Source organism: Carcharhinus amblyrhynchos, chromosome 19, assembly GCF_965287045.1.
Source record: "Carcharhinus amblyrhynchos chromosome 19, sCarAmb.v2.hapA, whole genome shotgun sequence".
NCBI classification, from domain to species: Eukaryota; Metazoa; Chordata; class Chondrichthyes; order Carcharhiniformes; family Carcharhinidae; genus Carcharhinus; species Carcharhinus amblyrhynchos.
In genome coordinates this window covers 17693512-17705678 of record NC_137342.1, presented here as the reverse complement: position 1 = coordinate 17705678, position 12167 = coordinate 17693512, and the positions used below count along the sequence as shown (strand labels likewise).

The 12167-nt window shown below is 39.4% G+C and overlaps 1 protein-coding gene across 15 annotated transcripts in view; it reads left to right on the top strand.

Moving 5' to 3' along the window:
* The window catches only part of anks1b (ankyrin repeat and sterile alpha motif domain containing 1B), an 833073-nt gene extending 821505 nt beyond the window's left edge, over positions 1-11568 (top strand). For 9 of the 15 annotated variants that reach the window (XM_080207311.1, XM_080207317.1, XM_080207316.1 and 6 more), the window contains 3 exons: positions 5168-5290; positions 7691-7780; positions 9278-9376. In XM_080207311.1, coding sequence (XP_080063437.1) covers positions 5168-5290; positions 7691-7747 — 180 coding nt within the window. In that variant the 3' untranslated portion in view covers positions 7748-7780; positions 9278-9376. Of the gene's footprint in view, positions 1-5167; positions 5291-7690; positions 7781-9277 lie in introns of all 15 variants that reach the window. The other 6 variants (XM_080207322.1, XM_080207321.1, XM_080207323.1 and 3 more) reach the window with 4 other exon arrangements.
* The last annotated feature ends 599 nt before the right edge of the window (positions 11569-12167 follow it).

Below are 12167 nucleotides of genomic sequence, written 5' to 3'. Positions count from 1 at the left end.
CTTGAAGTCTGCCACCATGTGCAGCATTAAAACCAGCACTGATATTACTCACATAAGAACAATTAATGACAATACCTCTCTATCCAGCAATTATATTCTGATGTTAACACCTGTCTTGTCTGCTCCATCTACTTTTGTTGCTGTCCCACTCTCTTTGCTCTGTCACTTCTTGTATGAACAATAATTTATTTTAAGAGTCCTGGGTTCATGGACCCTTTACAAATCACTTGCTCAGTCATCGTATTTGGGAAAGTGGATGATTAATGAGAGAATCAGTCTTGAATTTTGCTTGCGAATTGACTGTCCTGGCCTCATTCACAGCTCTGTTGCTATTAATAGCACCCACATGCTGCAGCCACAGAGTTGCTGCTTTCCTATAAATTCTCAGTATGACAACTTGGCATTATCCCATTGAAAATAGCAATGTATTTTAATAGCACTGATAAAGTACCTCAGTAAGGCGCTCGCCTGCACATAACTGATGCTAAAGGGCGGCTAACAACTTTCTAAATGTTCTGACCCTAAATTGAATAACCCCACCAGCGTCAGCCACAAACACACAAAATTATATCTTCTACTTGTAACCATTAACTATTCTGCAGAGTTTTGTACAGTGGTCAAAGATTAGTATTAATGATAATTGGTGAAGGAAGGTTAATATTGATGAAGGATGGTTAGCATCGCTGAAGAAATATTAGCAATTTTAAATTAGTATTAGTGAAGGTAGACTAATATTAGTGAAGGGAGATTAGCATTGGTGAATGAGACTTAATATTAATGATGGAAGACTAGTATCAGTGAAGGAAGATTAGTATTGGTGAAGGGAGGTTAATATTCATGAAGGAAGGTTAGTATTCATGAAGGAAGATTAGTATTCATGAAGGATGATTACTATTGGTGAGGAAAGGTTAGTATTGATGAAGAAAGAGTAGTGGTGAAGGAAGGTTAGTATTAGTGACAGAAGGCGAGTATTAGTGAAGAAAGGTTAGTATTGGTAACGGAAGGTTGGTATTGGTGAAGGAAGCTTAGTATTAGAGACAGAATGTTAATGTTGGTGAAGGAGGTTAGTATTAGTGACAGAAGGTTAGTATTGGTGAAGGAAGGTTAGTATTGGTAACGGAAGGTTCGTATTGGTAACGGAAGGTTGGTATTGGTGAAGGATGGTTAGTATTAGAGACAGAATGTTAGTATTGGTGAAGGAAGTTAGTATAGGCGAAGGGAGGTTGGCATCGGCGAAGGGAGGTTGGCATCAGCGAAGGGAGGTTGGCATCGGCGAAGGGAGCTTGATATCAGAAGAATGTTTGTATTGGTGAAGGAAAATTAGTGTTCTTAGAATTCCTTACAGGAGACCATTCAGTCCATCCAGCCTGCACTGACAGCAATCCCACCCAGACCCTATCCCCATATGCCCATGTATTTACCCTGCTCATCCCCTGACACTAAGGGGCAAATTAGCATGCCAGTCCACCTAATCTGCCCATCTTTGAAATGTGGGAGGAAACCGGAGCACCTGGAGGAAACTCCATGCAGACACAGGGAGAATGTGTAGAATCTGCACAGTCACCCATTGCTAATATTGAACTCGGAACCCTGGTGCTGTGAGGCAGCAGTATTGGTGAAGAAAGGTTAGTATTAGTGAAGGAAGGTTAGTATTGGTGAAGAAGGTTAGTTTTAGTGAAGGAAGGTTAGTATTAGTGAAGGAAGGTTAGTATTGGTGAAGAAGGTTAGTATTAGTGAAGGAAGGTTAGTATTAGTGAAGAAGGTTAGTATTAGTGAAGGAAGATTTGTATTGGTAAAGGAAGGTTAGAATGGGTGAAGGGAAGTTAGTTTAAGTGAAAGAAGGTTAGTATTGGTAAAGGAAAATTGGAATTGGTGAAGGAAGGTTAGTATTGCTGAAGGAAAGTTTGTATTGGGGAAGGAAGGCTGGTATTGGTGATGGAAGGTTGGTATTGGAAAAGGAAGGTTAGTGTTGGTGAAGGGTTGGTATTGGTGAAGGAAGGTTAGTGTGGGGAAAGAAGATTAGTATTGGTGAAGGATGGTTAATATTGATGAAGGACGGTTGGTATTGGTGAAGAAAGATTGGTACTGGTGTCAGAAGGTTAGTTTTGGTGGAGGAAGGTTAGTATTGGCAAAGGACGGTTAATATTGATGAAGGATGGTTGGTATTGGTGACAGTGACAGAAGGTTGGTTTTGGTGATGGAAGATTGGTATTGGTGACGGAAGGTTAGTATTGGTGAAGGAAGGTTGGTATTGGTGAAGGAAGGTTAGTATCGGTGAAGGAAGATTGATATCGGTGAAGGAAGGTTGGTATCGGTGAAGGAAGATTTGTATCGGTGAAGGAAGGTTAGTATCGGTGAAGGAAGGTTAGTATCGGTGAAGGAAGGTTGGTATCGGTGAAGGAAGGTTGGTATCGGTGAAGGAAGATTTGTATCGGTGAAGGAAGATTTGTATCGGTGAAGGAAGATTTGTATCGGTGAAGGAAGATTTGTATCGGTGAAGGAAGGTTTGTATCGGTGAAGGAAGGTTGGTATCGGTGAAGGAAGGTTGGTATCGGTGAAGGAAGGTTGGTATCGGTGAAGGCAGATTTGTATCGGTGAAGGAAGGTTGGTATCGGTGAAGGAAGGTTGGTATCGGTGAAGGAAGATTTGTATCGGTGAAGGAAGGTTGGTATCGGTGAAGGAAGGTTGGTATTGATGAAGGTTTCCATGCGGTTGTATCTTGTGCATTGATTTTTGAACTTTGTCCTAGTCTGGATGAAGGGATACATTTGCCCTTTAAGCTTTCCATACAGAGACAGCCACATTGGTTTCCCGCACGTGGAAACTGATTTAGGTGCCAAACTGAATTTCCCTGGTGAGCATTAAAACTGTTATGTCTGTTATCCTTTTTAAAACATTGAATCTGACATTCCTTTTAACTCAGCAGGAATTTTCAGTTTGGCACATGCCATAGAGTAATGCATGTTGAGTTGCAGAATTGGGTTGCTGGGGAAAGGCGTGAGATAATTAATTGTAATAAGATTTACTTTTTTCTGTTTTAATGTTAATCCTGCTCTCTTCCTATTGCTCACATTATTCCAGTGAGTGGGGAAGGCAGGGTAAGTGTTGAGCTGCCCATCCTCCCCTTCTGGGTATTTGCCAGAGTACCTATTATCAGTATTGCAGAAGGGATGTCACAAAATTGTTTCCCTGACTCTATTTGACAGTCTGAGAAAGAGAAGATAGATTAATAGGAGAGCTGGGTGCCATTATCCTGCCAGCATATGTATTTCGGATAGGTAATAGAAACTCTGAACAGATGTGAACCTAAATTATGAGTTTGAAAATATGAATGGAGACACTGAACATAATGTCTGTATCACTGGTGATAGCATGGCATCAGTGTTGTAATCCAGGGTATCACACTGCAAAGTTATTGCTCTATTACAAGATAATGTGCTGTTGTGCACATTGCATGTCATTTCTTGTCATATATTTCTGGTATGCTTATTCCCTAAGCATCTGGAGACAAAAGCATGGGAGAGGGGGGTGGGTGAGATCAAAAATGGGCACGGAATATGGCATAGAATATGATAACTAATTATCAGGTGGGAAGATATTTCTGCAGTGGTATTAGGATAGAAGTATTACTAAATGTATTCAGCACTTTGAAGCCTGCTCCATAACTGAACATGAGACAGTGGTTTAATCTGTGCTGTTCCTGATAAAGTCATGGTGAATAAGGATGGGGAGCTTTTGGTAGAATATTTACCCCTTAAAAGCAGGGATAGGCAATCAAGCTGTCCTGTTGCAAGTCAATATCATTTGCAATTTGGCTTTGAAGTACTTTATGGCTACCTGATCGGCTACCTTGTGGTGCTGATGGAGAACTTGACAGTGGTGATGGGTAATTTAAGGTGACACAGGGATGACATACCTTAACAAACCCCAGTTGAAAGGACACCAGCATTTGTGCAGTAAGCTAAGATTTTTTTTTACTGAACAGTGCCTGTTTGTAGGGGAAAGCCAATCTAAAGGAAATCCAGGGCCAATTAAAATAAAGCTGCTGTATGCAGCAGGCAAATTCAGTTTTAATTTTCTTTTTCTTGGAGAAAGTATAAATTCATGTTCAGCTTTTTGTGGAAATTAGCACATTTAAAGTAGTAAATACTCACCCGCATTAATTTTCTTCAGTAAGAATTGTTTTCTGTAGATGGAGGCACAGTGGTTAGCACTGCTGCCTCACTGAGCCAGGGACCCGGGTTTGATTACCAGCTTGGGTCACTATCTGTGCGGAGTTTGCACTTTCCCTTCCGTGTCTGCGTGGGTTTCCCCCCGGCGCAGACTGCTGGTTAGGTGGATTGGCCGTGCTAAATTCTCCCTCCATGTACCCAAACAGGCGCAGGAGTGTGGCAACTAGGGGATTTTCACAGTAACCTCATTGCAGCATTAATATAAGCCTATTTGTGACGCTAAGAAATAAACTTTAACTTTAAAACTTTAAATTTGTACCATATTAGCTAAATCAAAATGTGAAAATGCCACTTTAGTACAAAAATCTTCTGGGGGCAACATAAGTGGGATTAACTATGGTTAAAAGCTTTGAATCCAAACCAAGTTATATGAAGCATAGAATCCCCACCGTGCAGAAGGAGGCCATTTGGCCCATCAAGACTGCACTGACAATGCCAGGCCCTAGCCCTGTAACCCCTTATATTGACCCTGCTAATCCCTGACACTAATGGATAAATTAGCATGGCCAATGAAGGGCTTAGTACGTCCGCGTTTTAAATACAATATGGTGGGGCACCTGCCCCATTGCTTCCGCTAGTGACAGGTTTCCAATTGCAGTCGGCTTCAGGGAACTATGGAAGAGAAAGAAAACCCTACAGTGGCATGAGGGGGTGAAAAATCATCATTGGCTGCTGCCTCACACCATCCCCCTTTCCAGCTAATTACAGACTGACACTGGGCCTTGGGGCTAAGCTAGTCACCTGTGTCCCAATGAACAGAGAACAGTGTTTGGCACTGGATGGAGAGATGATGATGATGAAGAACCTCAGGGAAGGATGTTATTTTTCTTATTTTCAAATGACAGCCTTGAAAGTGTCTCCTTTGCTTAGAAATGCCTCTGCATTCTTTTCTGACGCATTTGTACCGTTATGTTGTTGTTTACACTTTTTTTCAGGTGAGACAGCCAAATAACAGATGGTCCTTAGATCATATTTACACCCCTCACAGGCCTCCCCATCCTCCTCCTCCTCCTCCTCTTCTTTCCAAGTTTCATCATTCTCTGCCGCACAAGTTTAAGGTTTTATTTTTTTTTTCTTTGTCTGCATTGCCTTGTCTGTCCCTCTTGAGTTTTTCCTCTGCTAGCATCATGTGTCATTAACTGTGAAAGGCTAAAATTCAGGTTGCATGATGTCTCAACACAGCACCTTTGAAGAAAGGTTTTGTGATTGGTTTCACATGAATTGTACTAGAACAGCCAAGAACTCTTGGGTTTTATTGGACTCAGATCTGGCAGGAAGGATAGGCCAATTAACAAATGACCAACTGTACCCAACTGCTTGGATTTTCATTTCAGTTAACAAACTGTCAGTTTAAATTTAATCTCAAAGTCACAGTTGACTTTTGGGTGAGCACTCTGTACTTGGGGCAACACGTTGACACAGTGGTTAGCACTGCTGGCTCACAACACCAGGGACTTGGGTTTGATTCCTGCCTTGGGTCACTGTCTGTGCAGAGTCTGTGTCTCCATGGATTTCCTCTGCGTACTCCAGTTTTCTCCCACAGTCCAAAGGATGTGCTGGTTAGATGCATTGGCCATGCTAAATTCTCCCTCAGTGTACCTGAACAGGCGCTAGGGGATTTTCACAGTAACTTCATTGCAGTGTTAATATAAGCCTGCTTATGACATTAATAAATAAACTTAAACTTTTGGTTAACAGAAACTAGACATGTCAGAAACAAATAAATCAAGCATTTTATTGTTTAAATAATCAGAGTAAGATAATTACATGTATTAATATACTTAAGACTAGTACAGCTACGGATACCCATTCTTCCTTTTGGAATTCAGGCACAATTTAACAGACGTATTTCTGCTGCAGCTCCAAGCAAGCTTAGTTCAAATTCACGTATTGTTATAAATGCTAATGAGAAATGAACCCAAATTCAAAGCTACCATACTTCATAGATCTTTGATGGATATTTAATTATTCATGAACAAAGCATTATTCCTTCTTCTCGAATAATGAATGACAACTTCAATATTCTTCTTCAAAGTTCTTTACAAAGAATGGAAAGCAAAGGGGGCAGCTGAGACAATTTTAGATGCAAGTTGAATTTTAGCCTAGACAATGTCTGTGTTCATTGTTCAATTTTAACAACCATAAACCTTGAATTCGCTGTTAACACTTCAAACTGACCTTTCTATATATATGTGCACATAAAGGAAAGCTAATTTGCTGAACAGAGTGCAGTGTGGAAGCATGTAAAACTACTGCTTGTTTTTGCAATATTACCTCCGTAGCATCTGGGCTACCTTCAGAACACCCAGCATTCTCACATTGTATAGAATCCAAAAAGAGCGAACTGGTGGTCTGAAGCCGATGGCATTAAAATTAATCATCGGTAATGAGACACTGCCTACTTTGAGGAAAAAATGTTTGACACACCAGAAATTATAGTTGGACAAAGAGTTTCTGTATAGACCACGGACACCCAATTCCAACCTGGATTCTTGTGGAATTTTGAGCTGCTGTATTGTTTAAAGCTAAGTGGTGGAGTTTAGTTTCCAAATTTAAAATTATTCTGAAATGTAGTCCTTATGGATGTGCTCCCTTTCTGACAGCATTTTAATCTTGTTTTTTTTTCCCCCACCTATGCTTTTAAAAATTGAATGCATTAGGATTGGATATTCTTCTTGTGGCGTGGGGGGGCTTATAGGATGCTTACTAACAGTGCAATGCAAATTAATAGCTTAATTGGGCATTTTTCAAATAGTCCTGAGTTATTGCCACCCAAGCTTAAAAAAGGAAATGTTTTCATATATAACAATAAGCAACTCCATGCAGTGAGCATAGCAAATGTGCCGTCAGTATTAACCTTGTTAAATCTGCCACTTGTTGTTTTGCTGGTTATTATAAAAAAGTGGCTTCAGCGTATGTTTCCAATAACTGGGCAGCTTTTGTTGTAAATAGGCTTGGTTTATGAACAGAATATTTAGTGCATAAAATATACATTTGATTTCTCATTCATATTGATGCGTATTATTTTAGAATCCTGTGTGTCTGGTCACACCAATGTAAAAGTTTTATTTTAACCCACTTAGCAGTAAAATCTCTTAAGTCGCACCTTCCAGGTTTTCAGATCTTTAAACAAAAACCTCCACCAAATTGTGAGTCAGATGATGGGTTTTGTAGTAATAAATGCTAAGTAAATAGTTGAAAGAAATACAGTGAAGCAGCTCACCGACTCCTCCGAGTTTTGTTGGTTGCTATATTTACTGTAACTTTGGTATCTCACAGACTTCGTGGAAGGTGCTTCAATATATTTGTTTTACTTGGGTTATGGATAAAATGCCTGAACGTACAAGTTGCACTATAGTTTATTAGTATTTTTAATGATGTATTGTTTACGCACAATAACAATGAATTGTGCTGTGGTGAGATTTCCCCTTTAACAGTTTTAATCGCACCGTCTCTAGGAGATGCAGAATGGTAATAAGCCGGATACCAACACCGAATGGTCTTTTTTTACATGATTTCATCAAAGACCAGTTTCTGTAAAACACTAGGTACGTGTCTTTTGCAGCTGGCCTATGCTGTAATCGTCTAAATAGTGTAATTTAAAATGAGCACAAAAAAAATCACGTTTCTAAACTTCCAAGCATCGTGCAGCAGTGGGGCAGGGTGGGACGGGACGGGGGTGTTGGGGTGTGGTGATGGTGGTGGGTTGGAATATGACCAGGTCTCTCTCTCTCTCTCTCTATTTCTTTTGGCCCCCTTTTTGCAACCTATTTTCCCCATCACCTGCCAGAGTGGATGGGCAGGTGACCCTAAAGCCAGGGCAATCTGATGCCTCTCTGTAATGGGGCATTAGGTGGCGTGCGAAAGTGACCTGGGGGGGTGAAACTATCTCTGTTTCTTCCCTGTTGCCCCACCCGCTCCCCCACTCATCTGGTGCAGAAACAGCTGAACTCCCACTCGGTACCTGTCCTGAGATCACGGAATCTCCATATGGGAAGTTGCACATTGTGTTGGTTTACCTGCTGTACACTCTGCTGCTCTGCCACCAATCGATTTTACTATTTATTTTACATCTGTCAAAGGTATCTTCCAGGGTTACTGTTTGTTCTATGATCATTTGGAGAATCGACTAAAAAAAAGTGAAAAGTCATCTGCTTTATTAGGGCTAGTTCCCAATGGTGTAAAAGTCCACATTACCTAAAAACTATTGAGATTATTATCGTTACTCAGTTTTTAGCACTAAACTTTCAATACATTCATTTGAACTGTCATTTCAAACCTTTACAATGCAGTAAATCTATTTACCTAGCTCGCAAAGCTTCAGCCATAAATTGAAAGAGACCCAACAGTTATGTAAGACATTAAAATAGTCATTAAACATAATTTGCGTAAAGTCATGATATTGCCATTTCAGCAATCAAAGCACTTCAGTAATTATTTAGATCAACAGCTGCACCCCTCAAATTGTATTGTACTGTAAAACAAAAATCATAGTTATTCTCAGTGTAGTAAAAATCTATTTTTAATTCAATTACTTTAAAAGAACATCACGGAACAAAGTATATTAGATATTATCCCACTAGGGCGTGATTATACCTTAGATTTAACCTTTATTTGAATCGTTTATGGTGGACACAAAGCCAATTAGCTTATTTCAGATGACTGAAATTTGATGTAAATGTGTGTGTGTATGTGTGCGTGCGTACGTGCAGATTGCACTTGTTGGAATGTTCCCCTCCTTCAAATCCTGGCATCCGCTATGTTCAGTACGTACGGAAGCCAGGTTTAATATTCGTATGGCTGAGCAAGTCATCTGATGGGGCTGCTGTACTTTGCTGTTATTGAAATGTGACTACTGGTTCTTTCAGTAGAATACAAATGTAATGTTGCCTAACTTCATGTCAAAGAGAATTTGCACATGATGATTAGTGGAGGCGAAACTCGAGTGTGTTTATTAATTTTTATTAGTCATTTTTTCACCAATCAATCAAACCCCCATTTGCTAATGCGGTTGTCTTTTTTTCTCTTTCTTTCATTGCCTGCAGATCGACCAACCTCTTCTGGAACAAAAGACTCATCCTAATGTACCTTGGATTGTGGAGCCTGTGCAAGAATCAAAAAGGGCGATGAGCACTAAGTATGAGACCACAATATTCTAAACGCTATGTCTCATTCTCCTCTTGTCTGTGCCTTCGCACCCTTTTGAACAATCATTTCAGGCAGCACATTTTGTCTCCTCTGGCGACCTCTGACCCAGTGGAGAGGAAAACTGCACTCGCTGAGTGACCTTTACACAGTTACTGTCATCACTGCATGAAGCTGCTCTTTTTCCTTGTCATTCCTCTCACTGTAGCATCAGGAATGATACTGACACACGACAACTGTCTTTAGACTTATTTTTTTAAAAAAAAGTCCACCAGGAGGCCTGCAGCTGATGCAGTTTCAAGATTTTGCTCTTGGGTCTTGTTCTAACTTTTCTCTTCAAACTTCTTCGGGTCATCGCGGATTTAGAAGAAATCAGTGGACTTTTAACTCTGAAGGTCTCTTCTCTGCCCATCTGATAAATTGAATGCTGCTAAAAGCTGATAACAAGTCTGAGCTTTTTTTCCGAATCCTTTCTGGACTAACACTTTTTAACAAAAGAGCTACGGTTTATGCATTGCAGTCTTGGGATATTGTCAAAAACGGCTTAAGCTGACACGTTTCAATAACTGTTTTCGTTTTGAAATGACTGCACTGTTTTAGTGGTTCGCTAACTGCTTTAGGCAACTGTTGTGAATTTCGCTGTTGTTTTACTGGAAATTTCACAATATTAATCAGACCTTCAAAGGTCCCCCTTGCCCTTGTTTGGAACACTGATCTGCACTGAAAGTGATTTTATATTTTTTTTTCGGTAACGCGGTACTACAAATCTTAGTATGAGAATATTTTTATTTATTATTTTTCACGTAAGCAGTAAGTGATTTTTACGACATCTTGCTCCTAAAATGTGAAAGAATGAAGAATGTTTGGAAATAAGAGAAAAAAAATAAGGAGTTTTACAGTTTCAGTCATATTTCTAAACAGTGTTCAGATTAATCATCTAATTTTAAAACAGCTTGTCCAGTGGCTCAAAAAGAAGTAAGTTCCTAATTTTTAGAAATGATTTTCTCTAGGGAAAAAAAAATCCATCATTCCAATATTGCCCATCGCAGTGAGGTCCCCTTGTGCAATAGAGAAAGTGTTAATGTCTGCAATCCAACAGCATTGCATTATAGATGGAGGCATATTGCATATTCATGCAATGCACTGGAGAGCTCGCAGTCCAAGTAACAGTAATGGATGCAAAAGAGGTTGCTTTTCCGATGAGGAAAAGAAATAGCTATTTCCGAAAATATATTGTCTGCACGTGTGATTGTCGGATTTAAATGAAACATGGCACAATGAATATATTTTTGTTCTATAGTACAAAACACAAAATGTCACGAGTAGTGACTTGCTCGGCAGTGTGATGCATCTTCCGCTTGAGGCAAAGACTAAGATCTGTGACTGATTTCTTTCAAAACAATGCAGCACACGACGTTTTTTGAACTTAAACCTGTGAAACCACAATCAACTGATTTACTACCTGGAGCGGTCAAAGTTTATTGAATATGAGAATCGTAATGTTTCTCATTGTTTGCAAAAAAAAATATATATATCGAAGATGCGGCAGCGTATAAGACGGAGATGCTGCATTGCCTATTGGAACCACTTTGAGCTCGAATTTAACTTTGGTGTGAACAGGCAGCATTGTAAAAACAAAATGATGGTAACTAATGGCATCATCTGTTTGGAAAAAAACATATTGTGAACCAATTTAATGTTTATTTTAGAATCCTTATTGAACTTGTGTAATAATGGTCTTAAGTTGTTTCAATGTTACATTATTTTTATATGATATAGAAACTAAGCTGGGCTTACTGATAAAGGTCACCCAAATATAAGTTAACGGGTGACTATTAGAGCTTGGATTGTAATTGATAATCAAATGTATATTGTATGGTTGGACTGAATTTTAGTTCAATTCAGTGTTAATCTTTTAATACGGTATTATAGTACTTAAACAATGCGGTTTTCTTGTACATATTTTTGCCTATTCACTGTTGATACATGTATGTAGTAATTTGACAGTTTAAACAAAAAAAAAACCCACTGTAAACATGGTACCAAAATGAAAATGTATGGGGATAAAATAGTGGCCTCGCTGCAACTAATAATTGTACATATGCTTGGGCTTCCAGTTACGAGATTTTGTAATTTTGTCATTATTTATATCCTGCAAAAGCACATTAAATAAACAGGATGTATAAACATATGAATGCTTCACAATTTCTTTCACTGTCTTATGAAGTTACCACTTCCTGCTCATTAAAAGTCAAAACCTGTTTTCGATTTGATGGTAAGAAGTCTCACGACACCAGGTTAAAGTCCAACAAGTTTATTTGATAGTAAACCCACAAGTTTTCAGAACGCTGTTCCTTCGTCAGATGAGCGGAAAGTGGTGAGTGAAAGACAAAGGAACGGCGTTTCTGAAAGCTAGTGGCGTTTACTATCAAATAGACTTGGACTTTAACCTGGTGTTGAAAGACTTCTTACTGTGTTTACCCCAGTCCAACACCAGCATCTCCACATCATTTCGATTTGATTGTCAGACAGAATCACTTTCTCCCACCTACCGGAGCCAGTTCCACTAGTTTACATCTGGAGAAGTACCTCTTGAAATTTACTTACAGTTGCAAAGTACGCCAATGATGGTGCCCAAATTTAAAGCTCAGTCGATTGCTAGTTTTAAGTCAACCAGAAACCAGAGGCCTCCTTTATTATTCAGCCTCCAAAGGGTCATTAGTTCAGTTCGATTAGAACTGTACCGAATCACTAAAGACTCCACATCACCAACCTGCCTTGATGATATTT